This window comes from Pteropus vampyrus, unplaced genomic scaffold (assembly GCF_000151845.1).
Source record: "Pteropus vampyrus isolate Shadow unplaced genomic scaffold, Pvam_2.0 Scaffold102, whole genome shotgun sequence".
Classification (NCBI taxonomy): Eukaryota; Metazoa; Chordata; class Mammalia; order Chiroptera; family Pteropodidae; genus Pteropus; species Pteropus vampyrus.
The window spans coordinates 5,384,725-5,400,158 of NW_011888883.1; the positions used below are offsets into that span (position 1 = coordinate 5,384,725).

The 15,434-nt window shown below is 32.1% G+C and overlaps 1 protein-coding gene across 1 annotated transcript in view; it reads left to right on the forward strand.

Moving 5' to 3' along the window:
- PHIP (pleckstrin homology domain interacting protein) overlaps positions 1–15,305 on the forward strand; it is a 112,915-nt gene extending 97,610 nt beyond the window's left edge. Inside the window, exons 32-39 of the mRNA XM_023533451.1 lie at positions 1,089–1,158; positions 1,788–1,838; positions 2,102–2,248; positions 6,379–6,531; positions 7,266–7,429; positions 7,888–8,147; positions 8,673–8,870; positions 12,278–15,305. Coding sequence (XP_023389219.1) covers positions 1,089–1,158; positions 1,788–1,838; positions 2,102–2,248; positions 6,379–6,531; positions 7,266–7,429; positions 7,888–8,147; positions 8,673–8,870; positions 12,278–12,912 — 1,678 coding nt within the window. The 3' untranslated portion in view covers positions 12,913–15,305. The remainder of the gene's footprint in view (positions 1–1,088; positions 1,159–1,787; positions 1,839–2,101; positions 2,249–6,378; positions 6,532–7,265; positions 7,430–7,887; positions 8,148–8,672; positions 8,871–12,277) is intronic.
- The last annotated feature ends 129 nt before the right edge of the window (positions 15,306–15,434 follow it).

The following is a 15,434-nucleotide window of genomic DNA, read 5'->3' on the forward strand; positions in this document are numbered from 1 at the left end:
TATTATGGGCAAGGTAGATATTGATAGATTCAGGGGAAGTTAGATGAAAGGAAAGCCATTCTAGGGATAAAAGCGGCATGAGTTAGGAAATTAAAGAGTTGTTAAGGAAATTTAGTAACTTAAATCAGGTGAAGTAGAGAGTACATGAACAGAAATAATGGGAATACAATGTGTAAACTCAAGAAGTTTGGCCAGATCATGGAGGGCCTTGAATGCTGATCTGAAGAACTAGACTTTTAAAATATGGAAGCAAGGGGTTATTGAAATTATTTTAACATGAAAATGTGCATAGTATGCCTTAAGATGTTACTTTGACTGCAGTGCCAACTATTAATTGATAGGGAAGAGACATAAAACATAAATAGCAGATAGTTTGCTGTAGCTGACCAAATAAGAGATGATGAGGGATTAATTTACGGAAGTAAAAAAGAGGCAGATGCCAAGAGATTTTGAAGGTGTATTCATAGTATTTGGCCAATGATTGGATTCATAAGGAGGCAAGGAAAAGAATGGCGAAAAATCGTGCATTACTGTGAGAATGGTAATGCTGTTTAAAAAAATAGAAAAAAGAGGTAAAGTGTCTGAGGAGTGACAGGTTTAGACAAGTAGAATTTTAGAAGATGGTAGGAATCTCAAAAGTCAGACCAAATTATAGGAATTTGGAATTCATTTACACAAATAAACTACAGATATATAAGTTTATAAGGGCAAAAGATATATTGTCGAGAGAATATGGCTAAAGATAAAATGTAAGGGAACGACTACTTTTAAGAATGAAAGGAAGAAGAAATTAGAAGACAGGAGATCTATTAGCTTTCCCTTATAGCCTGAGGAATAAGAAAAGGCATCCCATTGCCCTGAGGAAAACTAGGAGGTGAGAATTGGATTTGGTGTAATAAAACAGGCCAGAGTAGAAGCTCCACATAGAGTGGAGGGGCACAGGGTCAGATGTGTGTTTTGGAGTCAACTAGTGAAAACAGCTTTGAGCTTTAAGATTTATCTTAAAATCTGGTTTTAGTAACAGAGTTAAAGGGGAAAAAAAAAATCACAATTCTAATCTTTTATACTAACATTTCCTTGTTATTTAGGGATCAGACTTGCTATAACATAATTCCACTCTACAATTCAATGAAGAAGAAAGTTTTGTCTGACTCTGAGGTACTTAATATTTAATTATGATTATTATTACATTGGTCTTATTCTCTATATAAAAAGAAATGTACACATAGTGGTTTTCAGATAAATGCTGTTGTGAAAATTATTTTTGCCTAATGCTGTAGTTAATTTAAATAGTTCAGAATTTTCATTTTTTGTTATAAATTTTTTAAATAGTGGGAGCAGGGAGACTTTAATGATTCAGTAAAGTGTTCCAGCATATACATTATAGGTTTCCTAAAGTGTAAAGGAGATCATGGGAATATAAACAACTGTAGAATACAGTTGATACTTGAACAATGTGGGGTTAGGGCAGCTGACTCCCAAGCATTTGAAAGATTGTGTATAACTTTTGAGTCCCCAAAAACTTAACTACTAGAATCCTTACCAATAACATAAACAATTTATTAACACATGTTTTCTATGTCGTATGTATTATATACTGTATTCTTACGATAATGTAAACTATAGAAAAATATTAAAATAATAATACATTTACAGTATTTTATGTATTTATTGAAAAAGTCCACGTGTAAGTGGACCTATGCAGTTCAAATCTGTGTTGTTCAAGGGTCAACTATAATAAAGAAATTTCGAATGTTTAATGAATATGATAAATTCTTGCTTCAAAGGAAGAAGAGAAAGATGCTGATGTACCAGGAACTTCTACCCGAAAAAGAAAGGTAATGTATTTTTTTGTTTTAGCGTAAGTATCTTATATGAATTAAAATGTATTACAAGCACTTTTTTTACTGTTAGTATTTTTAAAGACAGATTGTTACTTCCAAATAAGTTTCCATCACAAAATGCATGGTTTTCAGAACTAGGTGAATGATATTTTTAATTATTTTAATTATTATATATTACCTAATTATCTAAGAATGCATTAAAAATACAAAACTTACTTGTATGTGTTAATATATTTATTTGAACATTTTTATTTTAGGACCATCAGCCTAGAAGAAGATTACGTAACAGAGCTCAGTCTGATATTCAAGCATGGAAGAAACAGTGTCAGGAATTGTTAAATCTCATATTTCAGTGTGAAGATTCTGAGCCTTTCCGCCAGCCAGTAGATCTCCTTGAATATCCAGTAAGTACTTTCGAAAATATTTTCTTTACCTGTCAGTTTGCTATATATCTTATTCATAACAGTTTGCTATTTAAATTATTTTTTATGCTTATAGTATATTCATTATTTCATACATGTTCTCATTATCAATTTGGTTATATAGAACATCTAAGTTGAATAGTGTGGTAAAATAGAAAAAAAACCCAAACTAAGACTCCAAAGAATCAGGTTATGGTCCTAGCTCTGCCTCTTACAGTTGTGAAACTCTTAGCAAGTCATTTAGTTTTCTCATCTGAATTTTTATTTTTCACTATTTTCTTTCCTACACTAATTTCACAAATTTATTATGGCAGTTGGTTAGGAAATAAGAATAATAATATTTACCTAACCTTCCTATGGGGTTATAGATGTAATGAGAATACATTAAAATAGTTTGAAGCACTATACATAAATGTAAGGTGTCATTATTATATATATTTATGTTATTCCAATTTATGATCTTTATGGAATTCATGGTAGAAAGGTTGAGTAAACATGATCCCGTATTTATTTTTCAATGTAGTCTTAGCAATCTAAGTTTAGCTTACAGTGATTTTTTTAATTCCTTCGTTCAGTTATTAAAGGTTGTACAGTTTAGATAACATTCATGGTTTCAAATGAAAATAAAAATTAGATATTTTATAAGAGATCGTGACCCAGATGTTGTATCCTCTGACTTCATTATCTGTTTATGTATATATTCTAATTTGCAATGATGAAAACGGAGAAATTTCATCAACGGGTAAATATTATAAATGCCTTTTCTTGTCATTTAAAATCATGAAACATGGAATCTTAAATGTAGACTATTAATCTTTAATTCCAGCAATATGATAAATTGGACTAGTTCAAAAAGCTACCTTCTCAGCAGTTTCATAGAGCCACTCCCCAATCCTTACATGATGGGGAAGGCCAAGCAAAACCTGGACTTCCATTCCTACATGGCAGTAACAAGGGAGTGTCCCTCTTAGCCCAAAGAGTGGGGTCACAATAGGCCCACCAAAACACAAGATTTAAAATAAGATGTAAGATTTTTAAAAGATCCAGTCTTAGACCCAAAATGTCTAGGTTTCAATAAAATTCAGTTGTCATACCAAGAAAGTCTCAAAACAGAAGAACGAAATGGAAATAGAACTAAAAAATAACTGAAATAAAACTCACTGAAGAGAACAAAGGAAAGAATCAGTGAAAATGAAGATAAAAAATAAGTGTAGGGGAGGTTTCTATACTTCACTTGAACTGATAAAATGCTGACACCATTATATTTTTATGGTTATGTATATATTATAAAGTACTTCAACAGCCACTTAAACTGTACAGAGTTAAAATCATAAACATAGATAAATCAAATGGAATTCTAAAACCTGTTCAAGTGACCTACAAAAAGGTTGGAGAAAGGTAAAAACAGAATAAACAAAACAAAAAATGACAGACATAATTGAAATAATACAGTGTGTTTTCCAACCACAATTGGACTGGAAATCAATAACAGAAAAGTAACAGAAAGATCTCCAAACACTTGATAACTAAACAATATACTTTCAAATAATCCATGATTCACAGAAGACTTATGAGAAATAAAAAATACATTGAACTTAATGAAAATGAATACAATATAGCAGAATTTGTGGAACGCAGCTAAAGCAATGCAGGGATATTTATAGCACTTAATAGTCCATCAGAAGAGGAAAAATCTCAAATCAATAATCCAAGCACTCTCAAGAACCAAGAAAAAGAATAAAATTAACCAAAAGTGAGCAGAGGAAATAATAAAGAGCAGAAATCAATGAAAATGAAAACTTAAAGAAAAATAGAGGAAATTATAAAATCAAAAGCTAGTTTTTTGAAAAGATCAATAAAATGGACAAACCTCTATTAAGATTTACAAAGCTAAAAAGAGAAAAGACACATATTGCAAATATTAGGAATGTAGTAAGGGATATCACTACAGACCCTGCAGATATCAAAAGGATAATAAAGGAATATTACAAAGAACTCTACACTCAGAAATTTGACACCCTCAATGAAATAGACCAATTCTCGAAGTAAAAACCAGCACAGTTCACCAAATCTATTTCACCAATATGAAATAGATCATTTGAATAGCCTTATAATTAGTAAGGAAATTTAATTTAAAATCTTTTAAAAAAGAAATCTCTTAAGTTTAGATGTCTTACTAGAGAATTCTACCAAACGTTTAAAGATTTAACATAAATTTTACACAATCTTCCACAAGTTAGAAGAGAACACTTCTCCACTCAAGTCCATGGAGCCAGTATTCTCCTGATATCAAAACCAGACAAAACAATACAAAAGAAAATATAAGAATTTTTAAAATATCAGCAAATAGAATTCAGCAATATATAAAAATTATTCTATACTCTGACCAGTGGATTTTTTCCCCAGGGATGTAAAGTTGTTTCAGCATTCAAAACTCAGTCAGTGTAATTCATCATTTTAAAGGAGAGAATCACATATCAATTAATGCAGAAAAAAAATTGACAAAATGCATTACCCATTTGTTCTAAGAACGTACATGTTGGATATGATATGGTATGGTAAAGTCAGCATGGCCACATGAGGAAATGAGAATGAAGGTTGGAAGGAAGTTTATTATGCTGGTCCTAGCGAGGCAGTCAGTGAATGCCACTTAGCACCACAAGGAAACTCCAAGTTTTGATCATGTGGCAGAAGACAGTAAGGGAAAAGCTTAGGCCAGACCCTATATTGGAGTTTCTATGAGAGAGGTAAGGCAGGGCAGGATAAACAGTTTACAGTTGGCTATTTTGAATAATTCCAGTGGGCTTTGGGCCATAGGGGTGTCTGGTACCTGGCCCTGGGATGATTCAGAGCGGAAGTAATATTGGCTTGGTGCTTGAGAGTTAGATAAGGAGGTGGTTGGTTTGCGTATGAAAAATGTACTCCCAGTGCAGCCCTTTGCTATCTCTAAGAATTGGATAGTCCTGGGAGGGAGCAGTGTCTCCTCAGGTCTGTAAGGCCCCCAAATGCCAGAGCATCAAGAATACAGAAAATAAGAAAATATAGTTAATACAATTGGCCCTGTGATGAATGGATGCCACATAGACAAGTATGTAATCTAAGAAAACAACATCATTAATGATAAAAATAATAATAAAAAAAGACTTAGGAAAACTAGGAATAAAGGGGAACTTCCATAACTTGATAAAGAACATTTGTTAGATAACCTAGAGCTGTCATCATGCTTTATCATGAAAAACTGAATGCTTTCCCCCTGAGATTGGGAATGAGGCAAAGATGTCCATTTTCACCACTGCTATTCAGTATAGTATTGCAAATTCTAGCCAACGCAACAAAGCAAAAAAGAAAGAAAAAAATACGTACGGATTGTTAAGGAAGAAATAAAACTGTCCTTGTTTGTAAAAGGCAGTGATCCTGTTTGCTTTATGGTCAAACATATTTGATCATAATTGAAACTTGATGATGTAAAGTCAAGTTATATTTTGAAAAATACAGTTACATACTCTGAGGCTATAGAAAAGGTCTAGTACTCATTATCCTTATTAAGAGATGCTATATTCAGATAATTTTATACTATTCTTTTTTTCTACTTTCACTTGTCTTATTGCTTCTAATCTATTACCTTATTTTTTTACACAGTTGACTAGGCAGAGACTTTGGGGGTAGTTCCACTTGTCCTCTGTGGAATGAAGTGTATAGGCTTTGTGACAACTATCTAAAGCTATGGTTGTGTTTCAGTGAGTTGACAACCTTTAGAGTTTATAGGTAGCATAAAGTTTGGGGTTTTTTACATCCAAATTATGTGTGTACTTGTAGAGCTGAGGTTTTTTTAATACTTTTTAAATCTTCTTCCCTATACAACTTCACCCTTTACCTCTTCCCCAAGGGGAAAAATAAAAAGCAGAACTTAATAAGTTCTTATGCAATAAAAGGGAGAAGGCATGAAAAAAATTATTAGAAAAAGAGAGCTGTGATGGGACCAAGGAATGATTATTAATAGTTCTAGGACTTGCATTCATTGCAGAAATTGTACGTGAATCCCTTTACTGAGAAGTAATGCTTTGTGGTAGTAATGAAGATAATAATAATACCACCTGTTTTTCCTCTTTTAGGACTACAGAGACATCATTGACACTCCAATGGATTTTGCTACTGTTAGAGAAACTTTAGAGGCTGGGAATTATGAGTCACCAATGGAATTATGTAAAGATGTCAGACTTATTTTTAGTAATTCTAAAGCATATACACCAAGCAAAAGATCAAGGGTATATAATTTTCTTTTATGTTTAAATTAAATGATAATAGTAGAAAAGGTATGTTAAGCAACTAAATGTTGCTTTCATTTAAAATTGAGAGCAAAATTGACTAATTTTCTATTATGTTCTTAATGGTATCTTAGTGGAAAAAAGAACTGACTTTTTTCTACTTTGTCCGTTCTATGAAATAACACTGATGTCACTGATGTTTAAGGATGGTTACTTTTCTTGAAGTAGCATGGTTGAGTAGATACCACATACAGATCATCCTGGTATATACTAGGGCTGTTTTCTGTAATAATGGAAAGGAGCATTTTTGTGAATGATTTATAAAAATTAGTAAAACTAATTTACCTGTCTTTGGCCAGCAAGACAACACATGTAAATGAGGAAGAATAGATGCTAGATCTGGGTAGCAATGGAGAACAGGTTCAAACCCTCAGGGATAGTTTAATATGACAGAGTTCCCAGAAATTTTGTATGAGCCATCTGAATTAATAGTAGGGATTTTCTTTAAGACTCAAAGCTTGGGAGATTTCCTATTCTAAACATAAAAATAATTTAATTGTAAAAATGCTTTAGTTTTACTCTTCATCAAAAGAGGTTGGGGAAAAGCACTGTTTAAATTCTAAAAACTTTATTCTAAGACTATAAATATATTATATATACATTATATATTAATATCTACTGAACAGACATTTTCCTTTGAGGAATGTTTGAACATTTTTTTTTTCTTACCACAGATTTACAGCATGAGTTTGCGCCTATCTGCTTTCTTTGAAGAACACATCAGTTCAGTTTTATCAGATTATAAATCTGCTCTTCGTTTTCATAAAAGAAATACAATAACCAAAAGGAGGAAGAAAAGAAACAGAAGCAGCTCTGTTTCCAGTAGTGCTGCATCAAGGTATTTGATTTCTTTTAAATAGCATCAGCTGATCTTTAACTTTGTCATCTAAATGATAGAACTCAGTGTTTTTTAATACTTCCTTTACTATTCCCTATATTGCAGAATGATATATTTGACATGCAAGTTCCTATGATGTGGAGGATTTTTAATCTTTTAACTAAAGCTATACTAGTGTAAGTGCTTAAATTCAAACTGCTAAACCTATACAGTAAAACAGCATTTTTAGGATAGTAATGGCATCATGCTTTCTGTCATATATAACTATAGCATTTACGGCGATCCTTCACTAAATATTCACTTTTCAAAGGCTCACAACCATATGAAATCCACTACAAATCTCATGTTTTAACATATTTCATAATAGCACAAATATTGAATCAAATAGTATGTACAGAACTGTTTTATTCATCTACATAGAGCTATAAGAATGACTAATGATATTATTTTATTTACAGCCCTGAAAGGAAAAAAAGGATCGTAAAACCCCAGCTAAAGTCAGATATCTCTACCTCTCCATTCTCTACACCTACACGATCAATACCGCCAAGGCACAATGCCGCTCAGATAAATGGTAAAACAGAATCCAGTTCTGTAGTTCGAACCAGAAGCAACCGTGTGATTGTAGATCCAGTTACCACTGAGCAACCATCTACTTCTTCAGCAGCAAAGACTTTTATTTCAAAAGCTAATACATCTGCAATGCCCGGGAAAACAAGTAAGAATCAGTTACAATTTCTAAATTGAAGTATATAAATGACGCTTTTAAGCTTTTACTTTGCCAAATGAAATAGACTGGATTTTAATAAATTCCAGCAGATGCTGTGGATTTTCTTAATTGTTTTTACTGCTTTTTAAAAAACTTTTGTTTTTAATAAGAAAAAATTGTGGTTAAGAAGTATCAGTGTAGAATAATGCATAAAAATGGCAACTCTGACCCAAATTGCCTTAATTTAAATACTAATATCCAGACTTGCTAGCAGTTTCCAAGACCTGCCATCATAAATCTTGAAGTAACTGGATAACTTAGCTTCTAAAAAGTTTGAAATTATTAAGAATTTACTTATTTATGCCTTTTTCCTATTTGAAAATAGATTTTTCTAAAGGACCTTTAAGCATCCCTCAGGTTTTACCCTCTTGGCTAATTCAAGCAATTCAGGTTAGAAGTAATCCCAGCCTTCTTGCTTGTTTTTAAGTTAAATAACTTAACTTGTAATGTTTTGTTTATGTATGTGTGTTTTAGTTCTAGAGAATTCTGTGAAACATTCCAAAACCTTGAATAGTCTTTCAAGTCCTGGTCAATCCAATTTTAGTCATGGCACTAGGAATAATTCTGCAAAAGAAAACTTGGAAAAGGAAAAGCCAGTCAAACGTAAAATGAAGTCATCTGTACTCTCAAAGACACCCACTCTTTCAAAGTCATCAACTGTCATTGAGCAAGGTAAGGTGTTATTTGTATCTTCCAAAATAGAGTAGATCTTTAAAAATGATGCTTTTGTTGGAGTTAACACTCATATCAATTTTTTAGGTTACTCATTTAAAAGTCACATTCTGTATTAGTTGATAAATTTTAGAGAGAGATCTTTTGATTTGCAGTTTTGTGCCAAAAACAAACTGTGTTGTTATTAAATTCTAAAAGCCAAAAAATTTTGCTGTATGGAAATGAAAACAAATTGTAGATTAAAGGCTTCTAAGGGTGTAAATTAGTTTAACTTCGCTATTACAAAACCTGAAAGTATATCAAAGAAGTTTAAGTTAAATTGGATTTCGTTAACCCATGTAGCAGTTCTCACTTTTTTTTAGAAAAATTAAGTTTTTAGTACATCACAGTATTCAGCACAACAACGTTTACTAAATAATAATTCATCAGGGTTGTCTACAGTCAGACCATCTATTCTAGTATACAACTTTTGGCTTTTTACAGTTACCCTTCCAAGTTCTTTCGTCTGCACATTTTCTTTGTAGAGGCTTTCTGTTTGAAAGATAGAGAAGGTAAATGATATAAGTACACCATATAACATGTTAAAATAATTATGGCTTATTGGCAGAAGACCCTCAAGAATAGCATTTTGGAGGTGGCTCTGTAGTGTAGTGGTTAGCACGTCTGCTTTACACGCAGAAGGTGCTGGGTTCCTGGGTTCGCACCCCAGGTAGAGCCACGGCCCATACCTTGGGTTTGTGCCATGAGCGCGTGGGAGGAGACACCCCGCCTTCAGAGATCCAGTTCTTAAGGGGAGACAGCAACATCCACAAGGCAGGGGGAAATTAAAAAGGGGGAGGATAAATAAATAAATTTTTAAAAATTAAAAAAAAGAATAGCATTTTGTATCATGATTCCCAAAATGTATCTAAACCATTTCCTCTTCAGTGTTCTCCCCATAAATCTCTCAGAATTTAATTGTCTGTTGAAAGGTCTTTATTTTGACTAATGGCATTGGAATCTATCCACCAACAAGTTTAAAATCAAGGAGTAATCTTAGCCTTTTCTTCCTCATGCAAATCTACTTGATAGTTACTGTTGTTTCTGCCTCCTTAGCATCTCTAAAATCTGTTTCCTCCTCTCCATTCTCATTTTCATGGCTTTAATTCATGCCTACATAACTTCTCACTTTGACTGTTGTCTTAATTTGCTAATTGGTTTCCCTGCCTCTGTTCTTAACTCTTCCTTACCTAATTCCCCTGCTTTCCAATCATATATGGAATCAGATTTTAATGTTTTTGCCTATTTATTATACATAACTCTTTATTACTTGGTTGTTACCTAACATTTCAGCTTTCCTTATTTGTTTTTTCCTTTTATGTCCCAGCTATCCTAAATCATTTGGAAGTCCTTGAATAGCATTGTCCTTTTTTTTCTTTTGGAATGTCTTTTTTTCCTGCCATTTTAAGTTTCCTGTTAATTTTCAAGTCTCACTCTGAAGTCTACTCCAGGAAGCCTTCTCCTGGATTCTTTAGACAGAATCAAGTTCTGCTTCTTTGTGTTACCAGAACTCCCTGTTCACTGCCTGTCGTGACCCTTAAGATTTGATTTATAATTTTTTGAATATTAAAAAGACACAAGAGGACCAGAACAGTATAGAAATACATTTAGCTATTAAGTTACTCATTAATGATAACTTATTACATAAATATTGACATCTGAATTAACTACTAGAATCAAGAGCAGTGCTGTTGAATGGAAGTATAAGCCAGATATATAATTTAAAATTTTCTGGTAGTAAAATGTAGTAACAACAAACAGGTGAAATAATTTTAATAAATTTTATTTGCTCCATTATATCTAAAATGTTATCATTTAAACATGTAATCAGTCTTTCAAAATATGTGGTGCTTTAGTATTCAAATTTAAATTTAATTAAAAATTCATTTCCTCAGTTGCATAGTACATTTCAGGTGCTCAATAGCCACATGGTTAGTAACTACCTCTTTGGACAGCACAGGTCCAGATGAGTGGTTTTTCAACTTTTTTTTTAGTTTCTGAATTTCTTTTTAAGAAAGCTATATTAGTTCTTGACCTTTTTAGGTTATATATTGCTTTGTGAAGTTGATGAAACCTGTAGTCCTTTCTGTAGAAAATTCACATTGGCATATCCATACAAAATTCAGACTATTTCAAAGAGTTTCTGGAGTCCTTGAAGCCAATCTGTAGAACTTCTATAGTGGTACGTGGTCCGATTATTTATAACCCTAGTCAGTAGTCTTAATGGAAAACAAATGAAAGGATATACAAAATCCTCAGGCAGGTTAAGTGTAATCGTTTGTTTAAAAATACTTATCTACTTTATCCGTGCCTGCGCACAACACACATTTCTCTCCTGTCCCCTCTGTCTTCATCATTATGGAAAACCACCAATCTAAAGAAAATTATTTGTACTGTGGGAGTCAGAAAAATTAAGGCTTTGCCTCTCCCTCTCCTCCTGGCTCTGACCTTTTATGAGTCTCTTGTTTTCTCTTGATATTTCTGAAATATAATTCCAACCCATGACAAAAAAAATACTATTATGAAAAGGATTCTCTTTAAAAGCACTTTTCATCTCTTTATGGATTTCCTTTAAAGTATTGCATTTCAGATCACCACAACCAAACAAAAAAATTTCATAATTTTGGAGGAGAAAAAGTTAGTAGTAGTGCATGCATGTCTTTTTTCTTCATCTGAAGGGATAATATATATTTACCACAGAAAGGAAATCACCATGATTTCCAGATCTCATGTGTATTTAGAATTTGATCTCTCAATTTTTCTTTTTTTTTTAATAAAACATAATGGCTTTTATCATGGAGTTTGTTACAGTGGGATTTTAATCATGATAATGATGGGACACAGAGGCATACCTTGGAGATATTGCAGAATTGGTTCTGTTTACCACAATAAAGAAGTTTGGCAATAAAGCAAGTCACATGAATTTTTTAGTTTCCCAGTGCTTATAAAAGTTATGTTTACATTATACTGTAGTCTGTTAAGTGTACAATAGCATTATGTCTTTAAAAGATAATACATACCTTAATTTAAAAATAATTTATTGCTAAAAAATGCTAACCATCATCTGAGCCTGTTGGGAAAATGGCACCAATAGAATTGCTTGACCCAAGGTTGCCACAAACCTTCAATTTGATTTTTTTAAGAAGGCAATATCTGTGAAGCATAATTAAGTACAATAAAATAAGGTGGGTCTGTAAATAGTATCATTAAACTATTAGCCTTTTGTTGGTTCTTTTTCTTATTTTAGTAAAAAAGTAATTAAGATATCATTACATACATATATATAGCATTGGCCTTGTTGATTAGTTTGAGAGTCAAATAAAAAAACAATTCCAGATATTAAGTGTGCCATTGGTTGCTTTTAACAGATTGCAAGAACAATGCTCTTGTACCAGGAAGCATTCAAGTAAATGGCCATGGAGGTCAGCCATCTAAACTTGTGAAGAGGGGACCTGGAAGGAAACCTAAGGTAGAAGTTAATACCAATAGTGGTGAAGTTATACACAAGAAAAGGGGTAGAAAGCCCAAAAAGCTACAATATGCAAAGCCAGAAAATTCAGAGCAAAATACTGTACATCCTATCAGAGATGAAGTAGTTCCTTCTTCAACATGCAATTTTCTTTCTGAAACTAATATTGCAAAGGAGGATTTGTTACAGAAAAAGAATCGTGGAGGCAGAAAACCCAAAAGGAAGATGAAGACACAAAAACTAGATTCAGATCTCATAGTTCCTACAAGTGTTAAAATGCTAAGGAGAAGTAACCGAAAAAAGACAGATGATCCTATGGATGAGGAAGAAGAGTTTGAGGAACTTAAAGGCTCTGAACCCCACATGAGAACTAGAAACCAAGGTCGAAGGACAGCTTTCTATAATGAGGATGACTCTGAAGAGGAGCAAAGGCAGCTGTTGTTTGAAGACACCTCTTTGACTTTTGGAACTTCTAGCAGAGGACGAGTCCGAAAGTTGACTGAAAAAGCAAAAGCTAATTTAATTGGTTGGTAACTTGTACCAAAATATTTTACTTCAAAATCATAAAGCAGGTACAATTAAGGAATACGTAGAACTAAGGCTTCTGCTTCCTTGCTGCTGTGGTGGATTAGGGAATGTTATGATTTGATTTGCAAAAAAACAAAAAACAAACAAGACACTTCACTTCTCTAAATGAATATATATAAATATATACATATATATTTTAAATGTTTGCTATTTATTGCCCTTAGGTAGGTTATGCATTTCAACATTCATTCACTGTTAGCAAAAAAAATTGAGGACCTATACTGAATTCCCAATTTATTTCTGGAAAAGACAGTTCTGCTACATTTTTAAGGAGCATAGTATTCCTAGTGATAGAGTGTTTCATGTTAAAATGAATTATTTTTGACCAAGCCAGGTACATTTCTATTGATACAGATGTCGTGCCCCCTGGGAAGACAGATGTTACCAGAGTAGCAGTAAATTAAAAAGTGTGTTTCCTCTAAAGATAAATATAAAATTCCCACAATTTGATATCCTAAAGAGTTTAATTTTAATTGTACAATGTTCATCTACAAAGAATCTAGAGGAGGCTTTTGCTGTATTCCATTTCTGCCAAACGTAAGAGAAAATGTACTGATGAAAAGGAAACATATCCACATTGGAAAACATTTGACTGTCTAATTTTTCAGACCTTGATTCTTATATCAATCACTCGATCTCTGTTTATTGTGCCAAAGACTGAGAATCAGTGCAGTGGAAAGCCTGTTTTTGACTGTCAGGACAGCATACACTTTTCAATATTGGAAAGGCTATATATTATTCTAAAGAGCAAGTTAGTAAAGAGTTATGCTGAGATGTATCTTTTTTTGGTACTAATAGTAGAAAGTAATGCACTGGTGGGTCCTTTGACAGAGATGTTTTGGAGAAAGTGTTTAAGTGGTTAAAGGATTCAAGGAAAATACAGGAAAAAGGTATGGGATTTGATGTTTACTTGTTGATCTGGATTAATGTCATTTCTAAACTTTAGACATATCTAATAGGCTAAAATGACTTACAAAGAAATGTGTCTGTGTGTGTATGTGTATATATTGATAAATGGGTATAATTAAATATATATACAAACACATACTTATATACTATTACCCAGGTATAAATTCTTTTTTCAGGATTTTTTAGATAGTGGTAGAATAAAAATAATTTTAAAATGTCATACTTTATAGTTTAATTTTAAGGGGAAGATTGGTTATTTTCAATTATTAAAGGTTAAAATAGGCCAAATCACTTTTTATGCAATCATGTTTTATACAGTGGTCTCATTGCACATTGTGTTTTTTCTGCACTTTTTACGGTATCCTTATCACGCTGGTATGTCAATATACACCCTAAAAAAAATTCCATTTAATGATTGTGCCTTGTAGTCTATTATTTTTTGCATCATTAGTAAAATTAAGTTGTCTATTGTAAATGATAATTATATGACTTAGGAGAATGTATTGCTATATGTACTGCTATGGAAAAGGAAAGCAGTTATTTATTTGTTTATGGTACAGTTATTTTATACCTTAAAAACCAACATAAATACCATTTCTATTGTTTAGAAATTATTGTCCATTTTTTTAAAAAGTTGAAATAATGTAGTATTTTCTGAGGACTGGTATGGTACAAAAATGTAACCAAAATTTTCAGATACTACATTTTTAAAAAGTGAGGTTGGGAAAACATGTATCAGCATAACCCTGATGTAGAAAAATAAAATCTTTAGTTGAACCTCGGCAAAATACATTACATAATTATTTCTTATTTCTGGTAGGGATAATTGGTAACTGTCATTTAATTGTCTTGAAGAAGAATGGAAAGTGATTCATTTGGGCTTTTTAGACCATTTGTAACTAAATTTGTACAGAAATCCTTCTGTGAAATTAAGTAAACCATTTTCCAGATCTTTAACTGGATTGCTGTGATTTTGAAGTTGAAAAATAATTTCAAAAATTTCAGGTTTTTTGTATATTTATTTTTTTCTAACAAATATATTTAACTATATAATTAAAATTCAGTAAACTCTTCATAATGCAGAAATGGATGGCTTGGTTGTATAGTAAAATGAGTCAGTTACACCATTATTGAAAATAATACTGTGTATGTTTGAATTTGTCATTAAAGTAATATGTTGCTTTTGAAGGCAATCTATTTGATACATGTAATTTCCTGATGCTATCTGCATTGTGTTAGAAAAAATAGATTACAAATCCATTTTTGTAAAAAATATGTGTATAAGTTTTAAAGTGTGTACAGAGAAAGGAAGAGCGTACACAATCTTAGAGTGGAATATACCTCTAGTGCGGTGTATGGATTAGTTCTCTCGAGCAAAGACATGAGTATTTACCATTTACCTGCAACAAGTAAATGTATTCTGTTCTAAAGACACTGTATATTTATGACCTTATTTGGACATTATTAGACACTGATTTCTTAGTAAAGCAAAAATTACTTGGATCAGATTATTTGTAATTGAAACACTTAAAAATGTATTAGTAATACCAGATATATTT